The sequence below is a fragment of the Panthera onca genome, chromosome A2, assembly GCF_046562875.1.
Source record: "Panthera onca isolate mPanOnc1 chromosome A2, mPanOnc1 haplotype 2, whole genome shotgun sequence".
NCBI classification, from domain to species: Eukaryota; Metazoa; Chordata; class Mammalia; order Carnivora; family Felidae; genus Panthera; species Panthera onca.
The window spans coordinates 126350229-126367118 of record NC_138340.1 but is presented as its reverse complement, the minus strand read 5'-3'; the positions used below and the strand labels follow the sequence as shown (position 1 = coordinate 126367118).

General features: G+C 43.3%; 1 protein-coding gene across 7 annotated transcripts in view; it reads right to left on the bottom strand.

Annotated features, from left to right (window-relative positions):
- Window positions 1-16890, bottom strand: part of EEPD1 (endonuclease/exonuclease/phosphatase family domain containing 1) — a 240787-nt gene that overhangs the window by 65328 nt on the left and 158569 nt on the right. For all 7 annotated transcript variants that reach the window (XR_014137313.1, XR_014137312.1, XR_013553043.2 and 4 more), the window contains one exon: window positions 14768-14819. Coding sequence is in view for 4 of the 7 variants with exons in the window: in XM_078440574.2 (XP_078296700.1) it covers window positions 14768-14819 (52 nt within the window). In the remaining 3 variants the exon portion in view is untranslated. The remainder of the gene's footprint in view (window positions 1-14767; window positions 14820-16890) is intronic.

Sequence of the window (16890 nt, the reverse complement as noted above, 5' to 3'; positions counted from 1 at the left end):
TTCTTTTCCATGTGGGCAGCAAGGGATGGAGAGACCTGTGATTTTTTCACTCCCAGGCACGTGATGACAGCAAGAACTATATAGGTGGCAGTTCATGAAAGAGCATTCTCATTTTGGAGAATGTCCTGAGACTCATCACTTCTCAGTTTTCTGTGCTAATGGGAGAAATGGAAAGCCAAATCCCCAAACTATCTTTTAGTCAACCTCCCTTCCCATTACATTTTTGGCCAGAGGCACTTAAAAATAGCCTAACTGCCGGAGGTTAGTTTCACAGGCTCTAGAGCTCCTTTCAAACTACTGGGAGTGGGTAGAGCACAAGCAAACGGGGCACTGCGAAGCGTTACAAAAATCAAGTTGCACACCTGGCAAGGGCCGTGTCCTGGATGCCAGAACAGTGTTCTGCAGGGCACAAAGAGAAGCCCATGGTAATGAGTCGTAACCACAACAGCGCTTGGTACTAGACAGCTCACCACGGGGCAAGACACTACCACTGGCTCGGACCCACGCCATGGCTCGAGAAATGGGGAATGTGGGGCTGGAGGGATTAGGATCACCCAGAGGGCAAGGGGCTGAGCCAGGACCCAAATCCATGTCTATCTGACCCCATTGTGCCCTTCAGCTTCCTGCTGTGGCAAGTACGAGGTGAGGAGTCACATGATCCATCTTGTGTTTTAGAAGGGTTATCTGGTAAGCTTACAAATGAGGAACTGAAACAAAATTAAATTACAGAGACCAAATCATCCTTTTATATGTTTTTTCAAAAGTGGTGTGTTTTTTGTTGTTTTGTTTTGTTTTGTTTTGAGAGAGAGAGAGAGAGAGAGAAAGCATGAGCAGGGAGCAGGGGAGGGACAGAGAGAGAAGGAGGGACGGAGAGAGGGAGGAAGGGAGGGGAGAGAGAGAGAGACAGAGGGAGAGAGAGAGACACACAGAGAGAGAATCCCAAGCAGGCTCTGCACTGTCAGCGTGGAGCCCGATGCAGGGCTTGATCTCACGAACCGTGAAATCATAAACTGAGCCTACATCAAGAGTCGGATGCTTAACTGACTGAGCCACCCAGGAGCCCCCTTTTATGTATTTTAATTTTTCTTTCTGCTTCCAAGCTTTCTAGAAATCTCACTTTTCCAGCTATGGCATAAATACTGATCAACTGACTTGAACTTTATTCAGGCAGAAGCTATGCAAGTGCATGCACACACACACGTTGCGTTTTTTCATAAATAAAAGCAAATTAAGTGCTGTTACTAAATAAATTAAGTACCAAAAACAACATTAAAAAAATGTCCCGGCCACATCCTGAAATGAAGCCTAAAAATACATGTTACTTCTTCCCCTCTTATTTTCAAATATAGCCACACAAATGAAATGCACGGCAAGGATGTCTGGTAAGGACAAATAAAATGAACAATCGATATGTAGCAATTTATTCTTCACCTAGAGGTTTCAGCCAGGTGGACAGAAGAAGGGAAGACAAATCTTGCCTGATACAGAAGATTTGCAGTAATACAGTCACAATTTTCTAATCAACATGGGGAAAGGCTTTAATCTCCCTCCACTGCTCCCACCCGCCTCTCCAGAGCTGGCGCAAATGCTGAAAATTCAGGCAAAAAAACAGAACTTGTCACTTTCCCTTCCAAGTTCAGCTCTTTGGCTTGTAAATTCTGGGGATCTTGCTTTAGTCCTGGGCACTTCTGATTCTTGTGGATCCCCAGGGCTGGACACATCAGGAAGATGCTCGGTGTCTCAATAATGACACTACAGAGCCACTTAAAAAAATCTCTTGACTGGCTAGTGGTGTAGGAAGCCACTAACAGATAACTAGGAAAGCAGGTAATTTTAGAATAATGCATATATGGGGAGCTACTTTGTTTTCTCTGGCTGCCTTCTTTGAACCTAGTTAATTCTGTCTGTGAAAACGGGTCTGCATTTCATGGACCAGAGTTAGGTAGGACAGGCTGGGGGCGAGGCAAGGAGTGTAGGACAGCAGAGTCAGAATGCAGAGGAGGAACCAAGTCTAGGATCTAGAAAGAGGTCTGGGATTGTGTTCACAAGGGATGTCAGTACACTTTTCTGAAATTCTACCAAGATAGATCAAAGTCTCTGAAAGCAGGTTGGATGCTTTCCCAGAAGTTTGGAATCTTGTTAAGGCCCAAGCTCACCATTTCAGTGCCTCCTGAAGGTTAATAAAAAAAAATATTTTATCAGCTGTAGGAATTACTCATTCTAAATGGGTAGTTAACAACCTGATAGATTTCTCCACTGAATTAATTCAAGCCTTAGTGACCAGCTCAATCAGGACAATTTTACCTGCTGAGAACACGAGAATAAATGTTTTTAGCGACAGAGCAAAACAGTTTTACCTGCCTGCCCTTCTGTTCCATTTTAAATGACAAACTAACTTAACTTTGCCTCTGTTTCATTTTAAATGACAAACTAACCCTAACTTTACTAAGTACACAGTCATGCTCTTAAGAAATGAATGAATGAATCATTCGTGAAAAGTCTCAGAATTCTCTAAAGAAGTGAATTGAAAGTTCTCTCAGTACCAACTCATTGTTAGCATTTCCTGATAACAGAAGCATTTGAGGGTGGACTAAATAAGACAGGAAATTGCATGTAACTCCTGTCACATGGCTAAGTGAATGTTTGTACAAGGAGGTGGCTACATGCAACGATTTTGAAGGGAGTGTAGTGAGTTGAGCACATTTTCTCTCTATTGAAAAGAAAATAGGGGGGCGCCTGGGTGGCTCGGTCGGTTGAGCGTCTGGCTTTAGCTCAGGTCATGATCTCACAGTCTGTGGGTTCGAGCCCCACGTCAGGCTCTGTGCTGACAGCTCAGAGTCTGGAGCCTGTTTCCAATCCTGTGTCTCCCTCTCTCTCTGCCCCTCCCCCACTCTCACTTTGTCTCACTCTGTCTCTCAAAAATAAATAAATATTTTAAAAAATTTAAAAATACATAAATAAATAAATAAATAAATAAATAAAAAAGAAAAGAAAATAGAGTCAAGAGACCAACAAGATCAAAGGGGAAAATGCTTAGGATATACTGAAGGACAAACAGAGCCTTTCAAGTACTGAAAAAAATCCCAGAGCAAGCCTCTTCCCCTCTTCCCAGCCAACAGATGGTCTAGGACAGCAGTTTTTAAACATTTTTGACCATGAGCCATAGCAATAAATACATTTTTATACGGCAATCTGGTATATTCTATTTGTCTGCCTGCCAACTGTGTATGTATGCATTGAAGTATGTATGTATCCATGTATCTATCCATCTATCCATTCATCCATCCATCCACCCACTCACCCCTCCACACATTTGTATATGCATGTAAGATAATGATGCCAAATAGTAATGTGAACCCACAGGAACAAATGAAGAAAACTGGAAATAGTAAATAATAAGGTTAATGGAGCTACTGCTATAAATAGATACTTGTTCTCCTTTCTTCTCTCATCTTCTTTAAAAGACATAATAGTATATAAAGTAATGACTATAATAATGTCTAGTTGGTCTGTAGCATAGTAGTTAGATGTAACATGTGTAGTAGCAACAGCTCCCAAAGGGGGAAGAGGGAATTCAGCTATATAGAAATAAGGTTTTATCTCTCACTGAAATTAAGTTAGTACAAATCTGAAATAAGTTAGTATAAATCTAATAAATTAAGACTTATATGGCAAATTCAACAGCAACTACTAAGAAAATAACTCAGAAAGCATAGTGAAAAAAATCACTATGGAAATTAAAATGCTACCATAGAAAGTATGCACTTAATGCAAACGAAAGCAGTGAAAGAGGGAAAAAAGGAACAAAAAGACATAAGATATAGAAAACAAAAAGTAAAATGGGAGCTGTAAATGTGACTGTATCAATAATAACATTAAATGTGAATGGATTAAATAACCCAATCAAAAGGCAGAGACTTTCAAATTGGGTAAAAAAAAACAATATCAAACTTATCCTGAGTACAGGAGATACAGATAAGATTCAAAGATATGAGTAGGTTGAAAGTAAAAAGACAGAAAAAGACACATGATGCAAACAGCAACCATAAGAAAGCTGGAGTGGCTAAACTAATATTAGAAAAATAGACTTTAAAATGAAGGCTGTTACAAGAGATAAAGAGGGACATTTTATATTAACGAAAGGATTATTCAATCAGAAAGACATAACCATTATAAATATATATGAAACAAATAAAAAAAATCCCAAATACATGAGACAAAAACTGACAGAATTGAAGGAAGGAACAATAGTTGGGAACTTCAATATTCCACTTTCAGTAATGGTTAGAACAATTAAACATAAGATCAACAGAAAATAAAAGACTTAGGCAATAATATCAACCAAACAGACCTATAAACATTTACAGAACACTCAGCCAAACAACCCCAGATACACATTCTTCTCAAGTGTACATAGAACATTCTCCAGAAGAGAACACATTCTAGGCCATAAAACAAGCTTTGATGCATTTGAAAGGACTGAAATCAGGCTCAGTCAGTTAAGTGGCCAACTCTTGATTTCAACTTAGGTCATGGTCTCAGGGTACATGGGTTCAAGCCCTGCATTAAGAGTCTCTCTCTCTCTCCCTTTCTCTCTCCCTCCCCACTTGTGCTCATGCCCTCTGTCTCAAAATAAATAAACATCTAAAAAAAGGAAAGAAAAAACAAAAGGACTGACGTCAAGTAAAGCATGTTCTCTGACTGCAGTGGAATGGAATAAAATTAGAAGTCAACAGCAGAAAGAATTTTGGGAAATCCACAAATAAATGGAAATTAAACAACACACTTGTAAATTACCGTGGAAAGAAAGAAGAAATCACAAGGGAAACTAAAAACTCTGAGATTAATAAAAATAAAGATGCAGCATACCCAAACTTATGGGAGTAATCTAAAACAGCACTTAGAAGAAAAATTTATAGCTGTAGATGTTTATATCAGTAAGGAAGAAAGGTCTGAAATCAATAACTTAAGCTTCTACTTGCAGACACGGGCTGGTGGGGGTGGGGGGGAAGAAAATCAAACCCAAAGCAAGGAGAAGGAAAGAAATAAGAAAGATCAGAGCAGAAATGAATGAAATAGAAGATAAAACATAATGGAGCAAATTAAAAACTCAAAAGTTCTTTGAAAAGCACAACAAAAAAATGAGAAACCTTTAGGTAGACTGACGAAGGGGGAAAAAAAAAAAGAGAGAGAAGACTCGTGATTTCCTGCCTGAACTCTAGCTGCTCACACAGACTGGGCAATGCGATCAGGGGGAAAAGCTAAACAGATGTGGATCTTACCCAGCACTGGTTTCTTATTTCCAGGGTTGACTGCTCTCCAGTTTCTGCCTGCTTTTGGTAGCTCTTAGTGCTTTCAAATAGTTGTTTGCATTTTACCCAGAGTTTATAATTGTTATTTGAGGGAAGTTTATACTGATATAAGCTGCACTGCCATTCCCAGAACTGGAGACTCCAGATACCCTCTTGAAGAGGAAAGAGGGCATCTCAAGCAAAGAGCTAGCACAGGAAAAATATTAACATGGACACGCTATGTTTAAATCATGGGCTGGATAAGTGCACAAGACCAGCCCATCATTTATAAGCCACTAGAAGAGGTCAGCAAAAGGCTCTCTACTTAATAATACAATTCTAAGCAAAACACGGAGAGTGGTGATTTTTCAAGGCCCTCTTCACTTTGAAGCCTGAACGAAATCATCTTTCTGCTTTTGTTATAGGCCTCGTGTTGGCCTCTGCCTGAGCTTGAGATCCAAACAGACATGCTAAGATTTCTCCTCTTTTCCTCTATAAATATATAATCAATTAGGAGACTAAGAAATAATGAACTTAGAGTATGAAGCCAAAGTAACGGAACCACCCAGAAGAACAGCCCCAGGGACAACCGTGGGTAGAAGGCAATAGTGGGTTCAGACGCACCTAGATAAGACAAGCTTCTGATACAATCTCTTTCCTTTTCCCACTCCCAAATTCCTAGCGTTGTATCTAAATGGCTTCAAAATGCTACGAAATGTTTGTTAACATAAAACCATCACGCATTCATTATAAAAACAGAACTGTTGTACAGAAATTACTAAAAATGGGTAAGTGCCTATAAAATTCTTAAGTTCTATATCAAACCAGTTCATAGTTTTTTTTTTTTTTTTTTAAGAAAAGCAAAAAAAAAAAAAAAAAAAAAGAAGAAGAAGAAGAAGAAGGCTTACATAAAAATGCTTTGGCTTAGAAGCCGGCCTGGGTAAGCTATGATCTGTTAGATGAACTGGGCCAGAGGCCAGGTTCCTAAGGGTGCAGGAGAGATGAGGAAGTGTGAAGGCTGACCGTGGAGGGGGGAGAGTTTACATTCAAGAAAACTACCAGCACACGAAAGAAGAGAAATAGGACAGTAGCAAAGAGGAAAGTAGGACAAGTAGGGACACATTTCAGGTTTGGGGACCTGCTACCACAGATTGTTTAACCCCTCCCTTCCCACTGAGCACTGAACTGCCGTTCATTATTCGTAATTAGAAAGCATGGTAGAACACGCTTGCTATTTTCTGTTTTTATGGATCATTTCCTTAAGAAACACTTCCGCGAATGGGATCACTGGCACAGGGCAGGGGCATCTCAAAGGCTGACAAAATATGCTGCCCAAGAGCTTATGGAAGGACAGTGCCTCATCACCACCCTTCCCCAGCAATGAATGCCGACACTGGTTTTATTGGCACTTTCAACATCTTACAGCATTGCCTAAAATACTTTACTAATGTACTAAATGTGAAAGAATCTCTTGTTTAATTTGCATATCTTTGATAGCTAATAAAGCTAAAGGGGATGTAAGAATCTTATTTGGTACTCTACATTTTGCTCACTCCATACAAAAGCTTTTCATAAAGACAGAAAGGTAGTGGGAGCCCCTAAACATACACGGTATCTTGTGATTCTAAAAAAAAAAAAAAAAAAGAGAAAATACATCTCTCTCTTTTTTTTAAATGAACTGTGAAGTCTGGCCCATAATTCACCAAGATGCTCCATTTTCTGGCAGCGAAGGTGCCTGGGGGGACCCCAGCCAACAGCCCTTTGCAGAACGGGGGTGGGGCCCAAGTGTGCAGTTGTTGAAGCAGAGCCGGTGAGGGGGTGGTTGTGGCAGCCGGGCAGTGGGCCTGAGCCAGACTCCACGCGGCGAACAGGGGCAGCCTGTGCTTCATTCACAGAGGCCTCCGTTTCTGCTTCCCGGCCCCTCAAGGAAGGTAAAAAGCTGCCTGCTGGAAGGGATTTGGCCAGAAACATGACTACCGTGAGTTTAATCATGCTTAGACACTGATATGGCTCAACCCACTTAAAAAAAACAAAAAAACAAAAAAACAACTAACAGATACATGAATACAGACCATTCAAGATGGCATTCAGATTAAGCTCAGACTACATGAAGGACCAGGCAGGGGAGAAAAAATAAACCCAGGGAGCTGAAGAATCTCATTCTGATATTTTTAAATGAAGACAGAGTGCTATTTTTTAAAAGGTATTTTTAAGTAGACTTTACGTGAAGATTCTCGAAGCTATTCATGTTGACGCTGAGCCTAAATGAAGGGGTGTCTGCTGCATGTTCTCTACTGCCTCCTCGGCAGGTCCTTGGACCCCCGCGGCCCTCACACGGCTACGAGTTCCTCCACTCTTGGATGCTCCCCTGGTACTGTCCACATCCGGAGCCCTGAACCTCTAGCCGCCTCCTCCTTCAACCCCAGCCCACATTCTGTTTCCCCTGCTGGACCAAGGGTCCTTGGGGGAGACGAACATTATATGCTTGTGTCTGTTTTACTACAAGTCATGCTGTTCAAAGACCTGAGTCTCAGCTCTCCCTCGTCTGGCCAGGGCCTGAGCCTGCGGGTCTGCTCCCACTCCTGCGATATGCAGAGATAGAAGCTTCCACAAAGTCCGCTAAAGCTAATGTCCAGATTAAAGGAGATCACGGGAGATAGGCAGTGGCTGGAAGGGAGCTCTGGAATGGAGTCCCATCCACTGGGGTCCACTCTTGGTTCTACAACACAACTGCTATGGGCCCTGGGCCAGGAGGACATTTCAGCTCCTTTGGTCTCCATGTCCTATCCGCAAAATGGCAGGGTAAGATTCCATGGTTTGAACAGTCTCCCTCAGCCCTGGCATTCTGAGATGTTATATATGCCATTCGAATGCATTTACGAGTGCATTCGTGCATTCGAAAGAAATGCAAAGAGAACTCTACTCTCTTTGGTATGCAGTGCAACTTAGGCACAATGTTAAGTACTCAATTGTTGCACAAACTAAATTAAGTGGAAGTCCAAATCACAATAAAAAAAATTAAAAAAATAAAAAAAAAAAACCTCCAAAAGCATGGAATGGCAGAGCTAGAACTTATGTATGTACCTGTGTGTGTGTTCAGAAAACACCAGCACCGGTTATAGATCTAAGCATTTAGCATCCTTAGGTCACAGACACGCATTGATGTGACTGTTATTTACGTCCTTTTTCTTTCTGAGAATTCCCGGGAAGCTACTAACTTCCAATTCCAATGTCGCCCACCCCTAGGGTTCAGCTGCAAAAGTCCCTGACCACCACATGCAAATATCAAGTTCAAGTTTTCTGCATTCAGGCTTGCTAGTGAAATGTATGCGCTTCATCTCGTATGTAAGGTACCAAAAGAGGTCCAGGGGATCATCCACAGCACCTGTAAGAAAACTAGACTCAGAGTCGGGCTGCAAAGCTGAAATTCTATGAAAAATATCCAGCAGCAGGCATGAAGACCAGCAGGCATTTTGTCCTGGTCAATCTGGCAAACAGGGAGAGGGCGGGGGTGGGAACTCCTTTTTTTAACATCCTCTAATGCCATCAGCTCAATCTCAAGTTGGGCTTCTCCAAAAAGGAGGAGAAAGAGGTATCAGTGATGATGATGATGATCACGAAGACGACGACACCAGGGATGACATCAGTAGCAGGGACAGCATTAGCTACCATTGCTCTGGTGCTTACTCCATACAAAATCTCTTTTAACTCATATACTGTCTTGTTTAATTCTCATAAAAAAATCCCAGTGGGGTAGGTATTACTGTGATCTCCACTCACGTTAAAAAAGAAACCAAGTCTGATCAATAACTTGCCCAAGAGATCTCCTAGCTGGTAAACATCAGAGCTGGATTCAACCCCAGTCTATGGACCCTCGGAACCAGGGTTCCAGGAGACACAGCACGGACTCAGTCAGCTTGTGATTAATGGCTGAGTCATGGCCTGTAGAGGCTGGGGTGGGGATAACACGGGCAATGGTCGTGAGCTGGGTGGCCTGAGCCTCACACAGGCAGCTTTTCAGGCAGACTTGGATCCTGGGTTGGGTCAGCCGGTGCTCTGCCCTCTGGCCCGTCCAGTAAGAGGGTGACTCCAGCTGGAGCAAACGGCCAAGCTATTGTTTGCAACTTTGCAGGAAGCTATTTGAAAGGGTCATTGAAAAATGATCTTACTAAATCAAGCTGTACCAATATTTTTATTTCCTTTCATGCAATGCCACATTGAAAGGCATTAGATGGGCCTGTTTATAGAGCCTGGGAAACAAATCTGTGTGCCTTAAGTTCAGAAAAGTTCAGAAAAAAAAAAAAAAGTTCAGAAAAAAAGTTAAGCATCTCACACTTAAAGCAAAGAGAACACAGAGAACGGGATGGTGTGCATCCTTCTCAGAACAAGTCCTTGCTCTTGGCACCTGATAGATGCTTGATGACAAAGCCCATCTAAATCCAAAACATTTATCAGAGAAATGTCACATGTCCTGACATTTATGCAAATTAAATAATCTTCCCATGGTTCCAAGGTTTTTTAAGACAAAAAATTGGTAGAAAAACTTAGCTTATTGATTGTATGGCTTATAGATTTTTTTAAGTTTATTTTTAAGTTTTAAATTTATTTATTTAATCTTGAGAGAGACAGAGACAGTGTGAGCAGGGGAGGGGCAGAGAAAGAGGAAGAGAGATCCCAAGCAGGCTCTGCACTGTCAGCACAGAGCCTGATACAGGGCTTGAACACATGAAACTGTGAGATCACGGCCTGAGCTAAAACCAAGAGTCAGACGCTTAACCAACTGAGCCACCCAAGTACCCCAATAGCTTATTTTCTAAATAAATGACAAATGACTGTCACTTGTCCAGGAAATGGCTTAATGTAGTATCTTTAGAGAAGAGAAATTGAGAGACCTTATCCTCCCCGGGGTCCCCAACCTCCACCCCAATCTACTGCACTTAAGACAGATAATGTTAGAAGAAGCAAAACCTAGAAGCCTATTGATCTGTGTGCAAGGGTCACTGGGCATGAACTCACCATCACTTCTCCCCAGAAAGTGTGTTTTAATGGTGAGTAGGGCACATGAAACATAGAGGCCCCGAAACCCACTAGGAAGTAGAGAAAATACTAGAAAACAGGGTATGAGAAAAAGAATTTCCCCTCTTCACAATGGGATCAGGGATCAACTGAGAAAATAAAACCCAAGGGTTTTAGGGTGGGAATGAACCAGAGAGATCAGTTTTATGTAAAGAAAGGGGATCCAAAGAAGGTCCTCTGCCAGGTCCAACAGCCAAACAGGGGCGAGGCTGGGAGGGGACCTCAGCTCTCCCATAAGAGAGCCTCCCCTGAGCTGGCCCTGTGTGCTGCAGAAGCCAGGAAAGCCTTGGCACTTTTACGACAGACAGGCTTTCTACCTGAAACCAGGGGAAGTAGAAGTCAGGCAAATTTGAAGCTAAAATACAAAGACCACACATCGCTTCTCGGCCTTTTGGCTAAGATCAAGTGTAAAATACAAAGACCATAATGCACTATTAGGGAGAAAAAGCACTTGAAATCTTACTGGCTAGGACACTCCAAAACACTGCTGCTTCTCTTCTGCCTTTTATATTATGTTTTACATAATATGATTATTTTACTGGTCATATTGAACCTGCAAGTACCTGTGAGGGCAATGACCCCTCAATAGCTTATATCTTACAAGAGAAAGGCATTCAGGTAACGGGTTCCCATTCTTGGGACTGTGCCTGGAGGTGACTAGTTCCACCATGGCGGGATCTCAGGAGTCCAGTAATCGCAAACCCCAAAAGCAGATTGCCACCGGAAGCCCAGCAGTGAAGATAGTCGAAGAGGTTTGAGGTTTGTAGGATGTGTCTCACTGAGGCCTTTCTGGCTCTACCTATTAAATTAAATAAGACAGGGCGCCTGGGTGGCTCAGTCGGTTAAGCATCTGACTTCAGCTCAGGTCATGATCCCACAATTTGTGGGCTCGAGCCCCACGTCGGGCTCTGTGCTGACAGCTCAGAGCCTGGAGCCTGCTTCCGATTCTGTGTCCCCTTCTCTCTCTACTCCTCCCCCACTCACTCTCTCTCTCTCTCAAAAAATAAACACTTAAAAAAATAAAAATAAATAAATTAAGACTATTTTCTAAATGAAAGGAAGAAGCAGGAAAACTAAAGATAAAAACTGGGTTCTTACAAATAGAATGATGTTTAATTCTCTTTTGGTGTAAAAAGAAAAAACAGAGCTTAATTGGCCACAGAAGCAAAAGTCTGACACCTCAGAAGTTCTCTATTAAGATGGGCTAGTCGATAGCAGAGATGGTGACAGTGAATGATTCTCCCCAGGACAACTTCTTGGACTTCAGTGCGCACAACTCAATGGGTCTTGTTCGAATGCAGACTGATTCTGGGGGCACCTGGGTGGCTCAGTGAAGTGTCTGACTCTTGATTTCAGCTCGGATCATGGTACCATAGTTGTGAGATCTAGCCCCATGTCGGGCTCCACACTGATAGCCCAGAAACTGCTTGGGATTCTCTCTCTTCTCTCTCTGCCCCTCCCCCCTGTTCACGCTCTCTCTCTCTCTCTCTCTCTCTCTCTCTCTCAAAAGAAATAAATAAACACTAAAAAAAAAAAGAATGCAGACTGATTCCGGTGGTTGGGTAGAGACTGAGATTCTGCCTTTCTAATAAGCTTCAGACGCTGCTGATCTACAGATCACACTTGGAGTAGCAAAGCTCTCCCGCTTACTAAGAACTCTTCTTGGTGGTTCTTTAACTTATCCAGGTGGATGAGAATCCATATGTCACAAGGCTCTTTGGGAACGTATCTTATTCCAGCATATGAACTGGGCCAATCTTGCTGCAGAAAATGGTACCATGGCAGGTAATATACCATGTATCACTCAAAATGCCACTGACTACCAAGCTCGTGTCAACTGGTTGTTTCTGGACTTGCCTCAAAATGTTTCCTACTTGGGGGCACCTGGGTGGCTCAGTCAGTTAAGCATGCCACTTTGGCTCAGACCACGGTCTCATAGTTCGTGGGCTCGAGCCCTGCGTCGGGCTCTGTGCTGACAGCTCAGAGCCCGGAGCCTGCTTCAGATTCTGTCTCCTTCTCTCTGCCCTCCTCGGCTGGCACTCTGGCTCTCTCTCTCTCAAAAATAAGCAAACTTACAATGTTTCTTTCCTACTTGTCTGGCACATAGAAAGCTCAACAGAGGCCCGTAGTATAAATGAATGAATGAACAAATGAACAAAGGAAAGAAGGAAGAAGGACACTAAGTGAACTTGGCTCCCACCCTGCCTCTGTGCATATTTGGACCATCTTGTAAATCTTTCTACTTGTCATGTATGGAGATAGGGGAACAATTCAAAACCATCATCAGCCTTGGTGAGAAACGGGAAGGAGGAGGAGATGGGGAAATAATGCGTGTAGCCAGTAACTTATGGGGATCACTGAGCCCCGGGCACAGAGTTAAGTCCTTCACATTGACGTAACTTCATCTTCTCAAAACCTCTGTGAACTGGGGATTATAAAGATTTCCACGTTATAGACTGAGAAACTGAAGCACAAGAGGGTTACTAACCCAAGACACCCTAGTGAGGAAGGAGGAGGCAGGTTCTGGGCCCAGGCTGCTTGAGCTGCACATTATATACCCCTCTTCACAGCAGCCTCAACATTTAACCCTCAGGGCAGCACTGCTACCCCCCACAGCAAGCCCTGACCCCCTTCTCTGCTATATTCCACAAGCAGTTAGCACCCCAAATTGGCTTGCCCGTGCGGCTTCTCCAAACTGAATATTAACACAGCATTAAAGACCTAATCGTTGCCTGTGTTTTTATTATACTGATACACCTTAGCACATGGACTCCACATGTTTATGAGCTTTGTCGGATGGTTTCTGCAGTTTCCCTAATTGAAGAGCAAAACAAACAAACAAACAAACAAAACCGTAGAGAATACTGAGAAGAAAAACTGTTTTTGGAGAGCGCACTTTTACAAGGTTTCAAGAACATACAAAGAATCTTCATATACTCCTTCACCCGGAAGGGCCACCCGCCTGCACTCTGCCCCATTTGCTTTATCATTTATGCTTGCTCTTTCTCCCTCTGGCTCACGTATGCACACATAGATCTCCACTATTTTGTTCTGAATCATTGGAGAATAAGTTATAAACAGCACGCCCCTTGATTCCGAAATACCCCAGTGTATAATTCCTAAGAATAAGTCCATTCTCTTACACGTACTAGTCATCGACTCCGGGAAAAGTTCACGTTGATCTAATACTTTAATCTAATCTACAATCCACATCCAACATTGTCATTTGGCCCAAGGATGCCTTTTAGAGCTGGACCTCATACGTTTTAATGGCTGGATGTCTATTAAGAATTAATACAAGTAATTAAGAATTAATATGAGTCGAGTGCTTTGGCATTTAGAAAGCCCTTCCACGACACCAACTCATTTGGTTCTCGTGGTGCCTCTCTGAGGTCAGGCAGGCAGCATTATCCCTGTGATGAAAATGAGGCTGAAGGAATGTTACATTCAGAGCCAGAGCTCAGCATCCCCTCCCCTCACATCACTGCTTGGTGCTTAAACACTTTGTTTTCATGCCAACCAGCAGACTGACCGCCAATCCAAACATTTAAAATTCTATAAATACAATAATATTGCTTCACTGTTTATATCTCTAACCACTTTCTTTTATGTTAACATTATAGATTCTAATTACTGCCCATAGCTACATACTGAGGAAGAGTCTGAGGTGCCCCAGGAGAGCAGCTTGGTATGAGTTGGGAGGCCCATGGGCTGGCTCTTGGCCTTGCCCAGTCTGTTTTCCAGAGCCTGCACCACCATGTGCATAGAACTTGAACTCATAACTGGCAAAGGATCCCCAGATGTGTGCTTGGCTTGATCACAGAAAGCTGAGACACTGGATATCTCTTCCAGAACACAGTGAAACCTAAGTTTCAGGTGGGGAGGGAATTTGCTAATCTTCACAAACAGCCTAGAAAGATCAAACTCATGAACTTGCCTGCCGAACAGAAGCACTGATTTCGGAAATGGAACCAAGAGGTTCAAATCTTTACTCTGCCACTTAGCTAATTTTCCTTGGGCAAGTTACCTAACTTCGCTGGGCCTCCATTCTACCATCCGTAAGCCCAGATGGCAACAGCCACAAGCGGAAATGATGTGCGGTGGCCAGCAGGGAGTCTGGCCCATCGCACGGTGTTAAGAGGAACAGAAAGCCTGCATGGCGAGTCCCTGCTGTCACACAACCCTGAAGGAGCCTTGCAAGGCTGAGTTTGTAACAGGATGTGAGCAATGTGGGGAGTTTTGGTGAAAATTCTGCATGGTTCTCTGACTGTTAAGAACACAAACTAACAGAGCCACTCTGCAGTAAGTGCTGTCTCTGGTGACAGGAAGCTGAATTTTTCCTGTGTGTGGCACTCTGCTCTAAGTTTGTGAACGTGGGGTAGAAAGAACAAAGTATTTACCTTTTCCAGGGCCTCTCTGTCAAGTAGTTCCTGCACAGCTAGAAGCTTGATGCTGCAAGAAAAAATGGAAACCACACTTGAGAACAAATCATTTCACGTCACCAAGCATCAGCCAAGTCCCGAGAACAAAAGTTTGACGTGTCAGCCTGCATTTCTGCTTAGTCCCATCTAAAATCAACCTCTGCTTTGAATTGAAATAACCAATTCAGAACTATTAAAAATATTTCTAAATTGTACAGCTGATTTCATCATATGATCCAGAAATTTCACTTCTGGGCACATACCCAAAAGAGTTGAAAATAGGAACTGGAACAGATACTTGCACACCCATGTTCATAGAGGCATTAGTCACAACAGCCAAAAGGTAGAAACAACTGAAATGTCCATCAATGGATGCATGGATAAACAAATATGGTATATACATGCAATAGGATTATTTCTTTTTAATGTTTATTCTATTTCTACGAGCAAATGTGAGCAGGGGAGGGGCAGAAAGATCCGAAGTACGCTCTGAGCTGACAGCAGTGAGCCTGATGTGGGGCTCAAACTCATGAACTTTGAGATCGTGACCTAAGCCGAAGTCAGACGCTCAACTGACTGAGTCACCCAGGTGACCCTGCATGCAATGGAATTATTATTCAGCCTTAAAAAGAAGGAAATTCTGGCCCATGCTATAACATAGCAGTTGCCCATGTTTACAATTAGTTGCCCATGTTTAGAATTAGTCTTCCCTCGATGTCCTTTTGATGATAACAAGCCAACAGCTAAATTCACTGCTTATAAACATGGACGGCTCAGCTGCTCATCTGTTTACCACACAGTGATCAAGCCCTACAGTATGTGGGTGGCCGAGGGTACCCAGAACTGGGACATGGTCCCAGCCCAGGAGGACCTCACAGCCTCTTGGAGGCCACAGTCAGACCACAGTCAGAATACAACGTGCAGGGTACCAAGTAGACAGGCCAAGATGCAGAGAGAAGCCTGGCCCTGGCAGAGAACAAGGAAGGCTTCCTGGAGGAGGGTCTGGCTAGCCTTGACCTGGGAGAAAGGCGAGCCACAGAGGGACAGCAGAGGCAAAGGCACCAAGCATAGAGTAGGGGTGTGGAGTGTACACAACCCGCCCGTTTCCAGTTTAGGGGCCAGAACTGTAGCCAGCAACTCAGATGAGAGAATTCAGAAGTGGATGCAGGATTTACAGGGAAGATATCTTTCCCTCATGGCATGCTGCTTTTGACATGTCTATGGACACATGGAAGGACTCATCAGCACATGGAAGGAAGCATGAGAGCTCACTGAGATTGTTCAGGGAGTGGGCCAGCTTCCGATGGTACATGACGCTCCCTCCCCACTGAGCTCATCTGTTTATGGCCACTGGCCACTGTGTTCTCTACCTCCAGCCAACCTGCACGGGTTCTCTGGAGTAGAAATGTCCCCACTGCCCACCTGTACCAGGAGCCTCACTCCAAGGGGGTCATGCTCATGTGAAGATTCACCTTAATTTACAGAATTCTTTTTTAAAAATTTTTTTTAACATTTATTCATTTTTGAGAGACAGAGAAATAGAGAGTGCAAGTGGGGGATGGGGCAGAGAGCGAGGGAGACACAGAACCTGAAGCAGGCTCCAGGCTCTGAGCTGTCAGCACAGAGGCCTGATGCGGGGCTCAAACCCAGGAGCTGTGAGATCATGACCTGAGCTGAAGTCAGATGCTTAACTGACTGAGCCACCCAGGCGCCCCCAGAATTCTTTACAGTATCTCCATATGACTAAACAAGCACAGCCAACCAAATGAAATGGTTTACATAAAAGTAACTCCAAGAAGCACAATAAAAGTTTTAAAGCTTATAAGACACTATGACCACTGCTAACAATTTAGCAAATATAGGAGCTCAGAGGACTCTGGGCATTCCCTCTGCTCCAACCACGCTGACTCTCCTTCATCTCTTGGACATTAGTTTTGTTGTTTGTCTGGCTTGGGTCTTGCGCAAGATCTTTCCAACACTGACGCTGGCATATTGTGTCATTCCGGGCCAGACGTGAAGGCCACGTCCTCTAAGCAGCATTCTCTGGACACCGAGGTCAAGCAGTGTCCCTGATGATCACATTTTATTTTCTTCAGTGCACT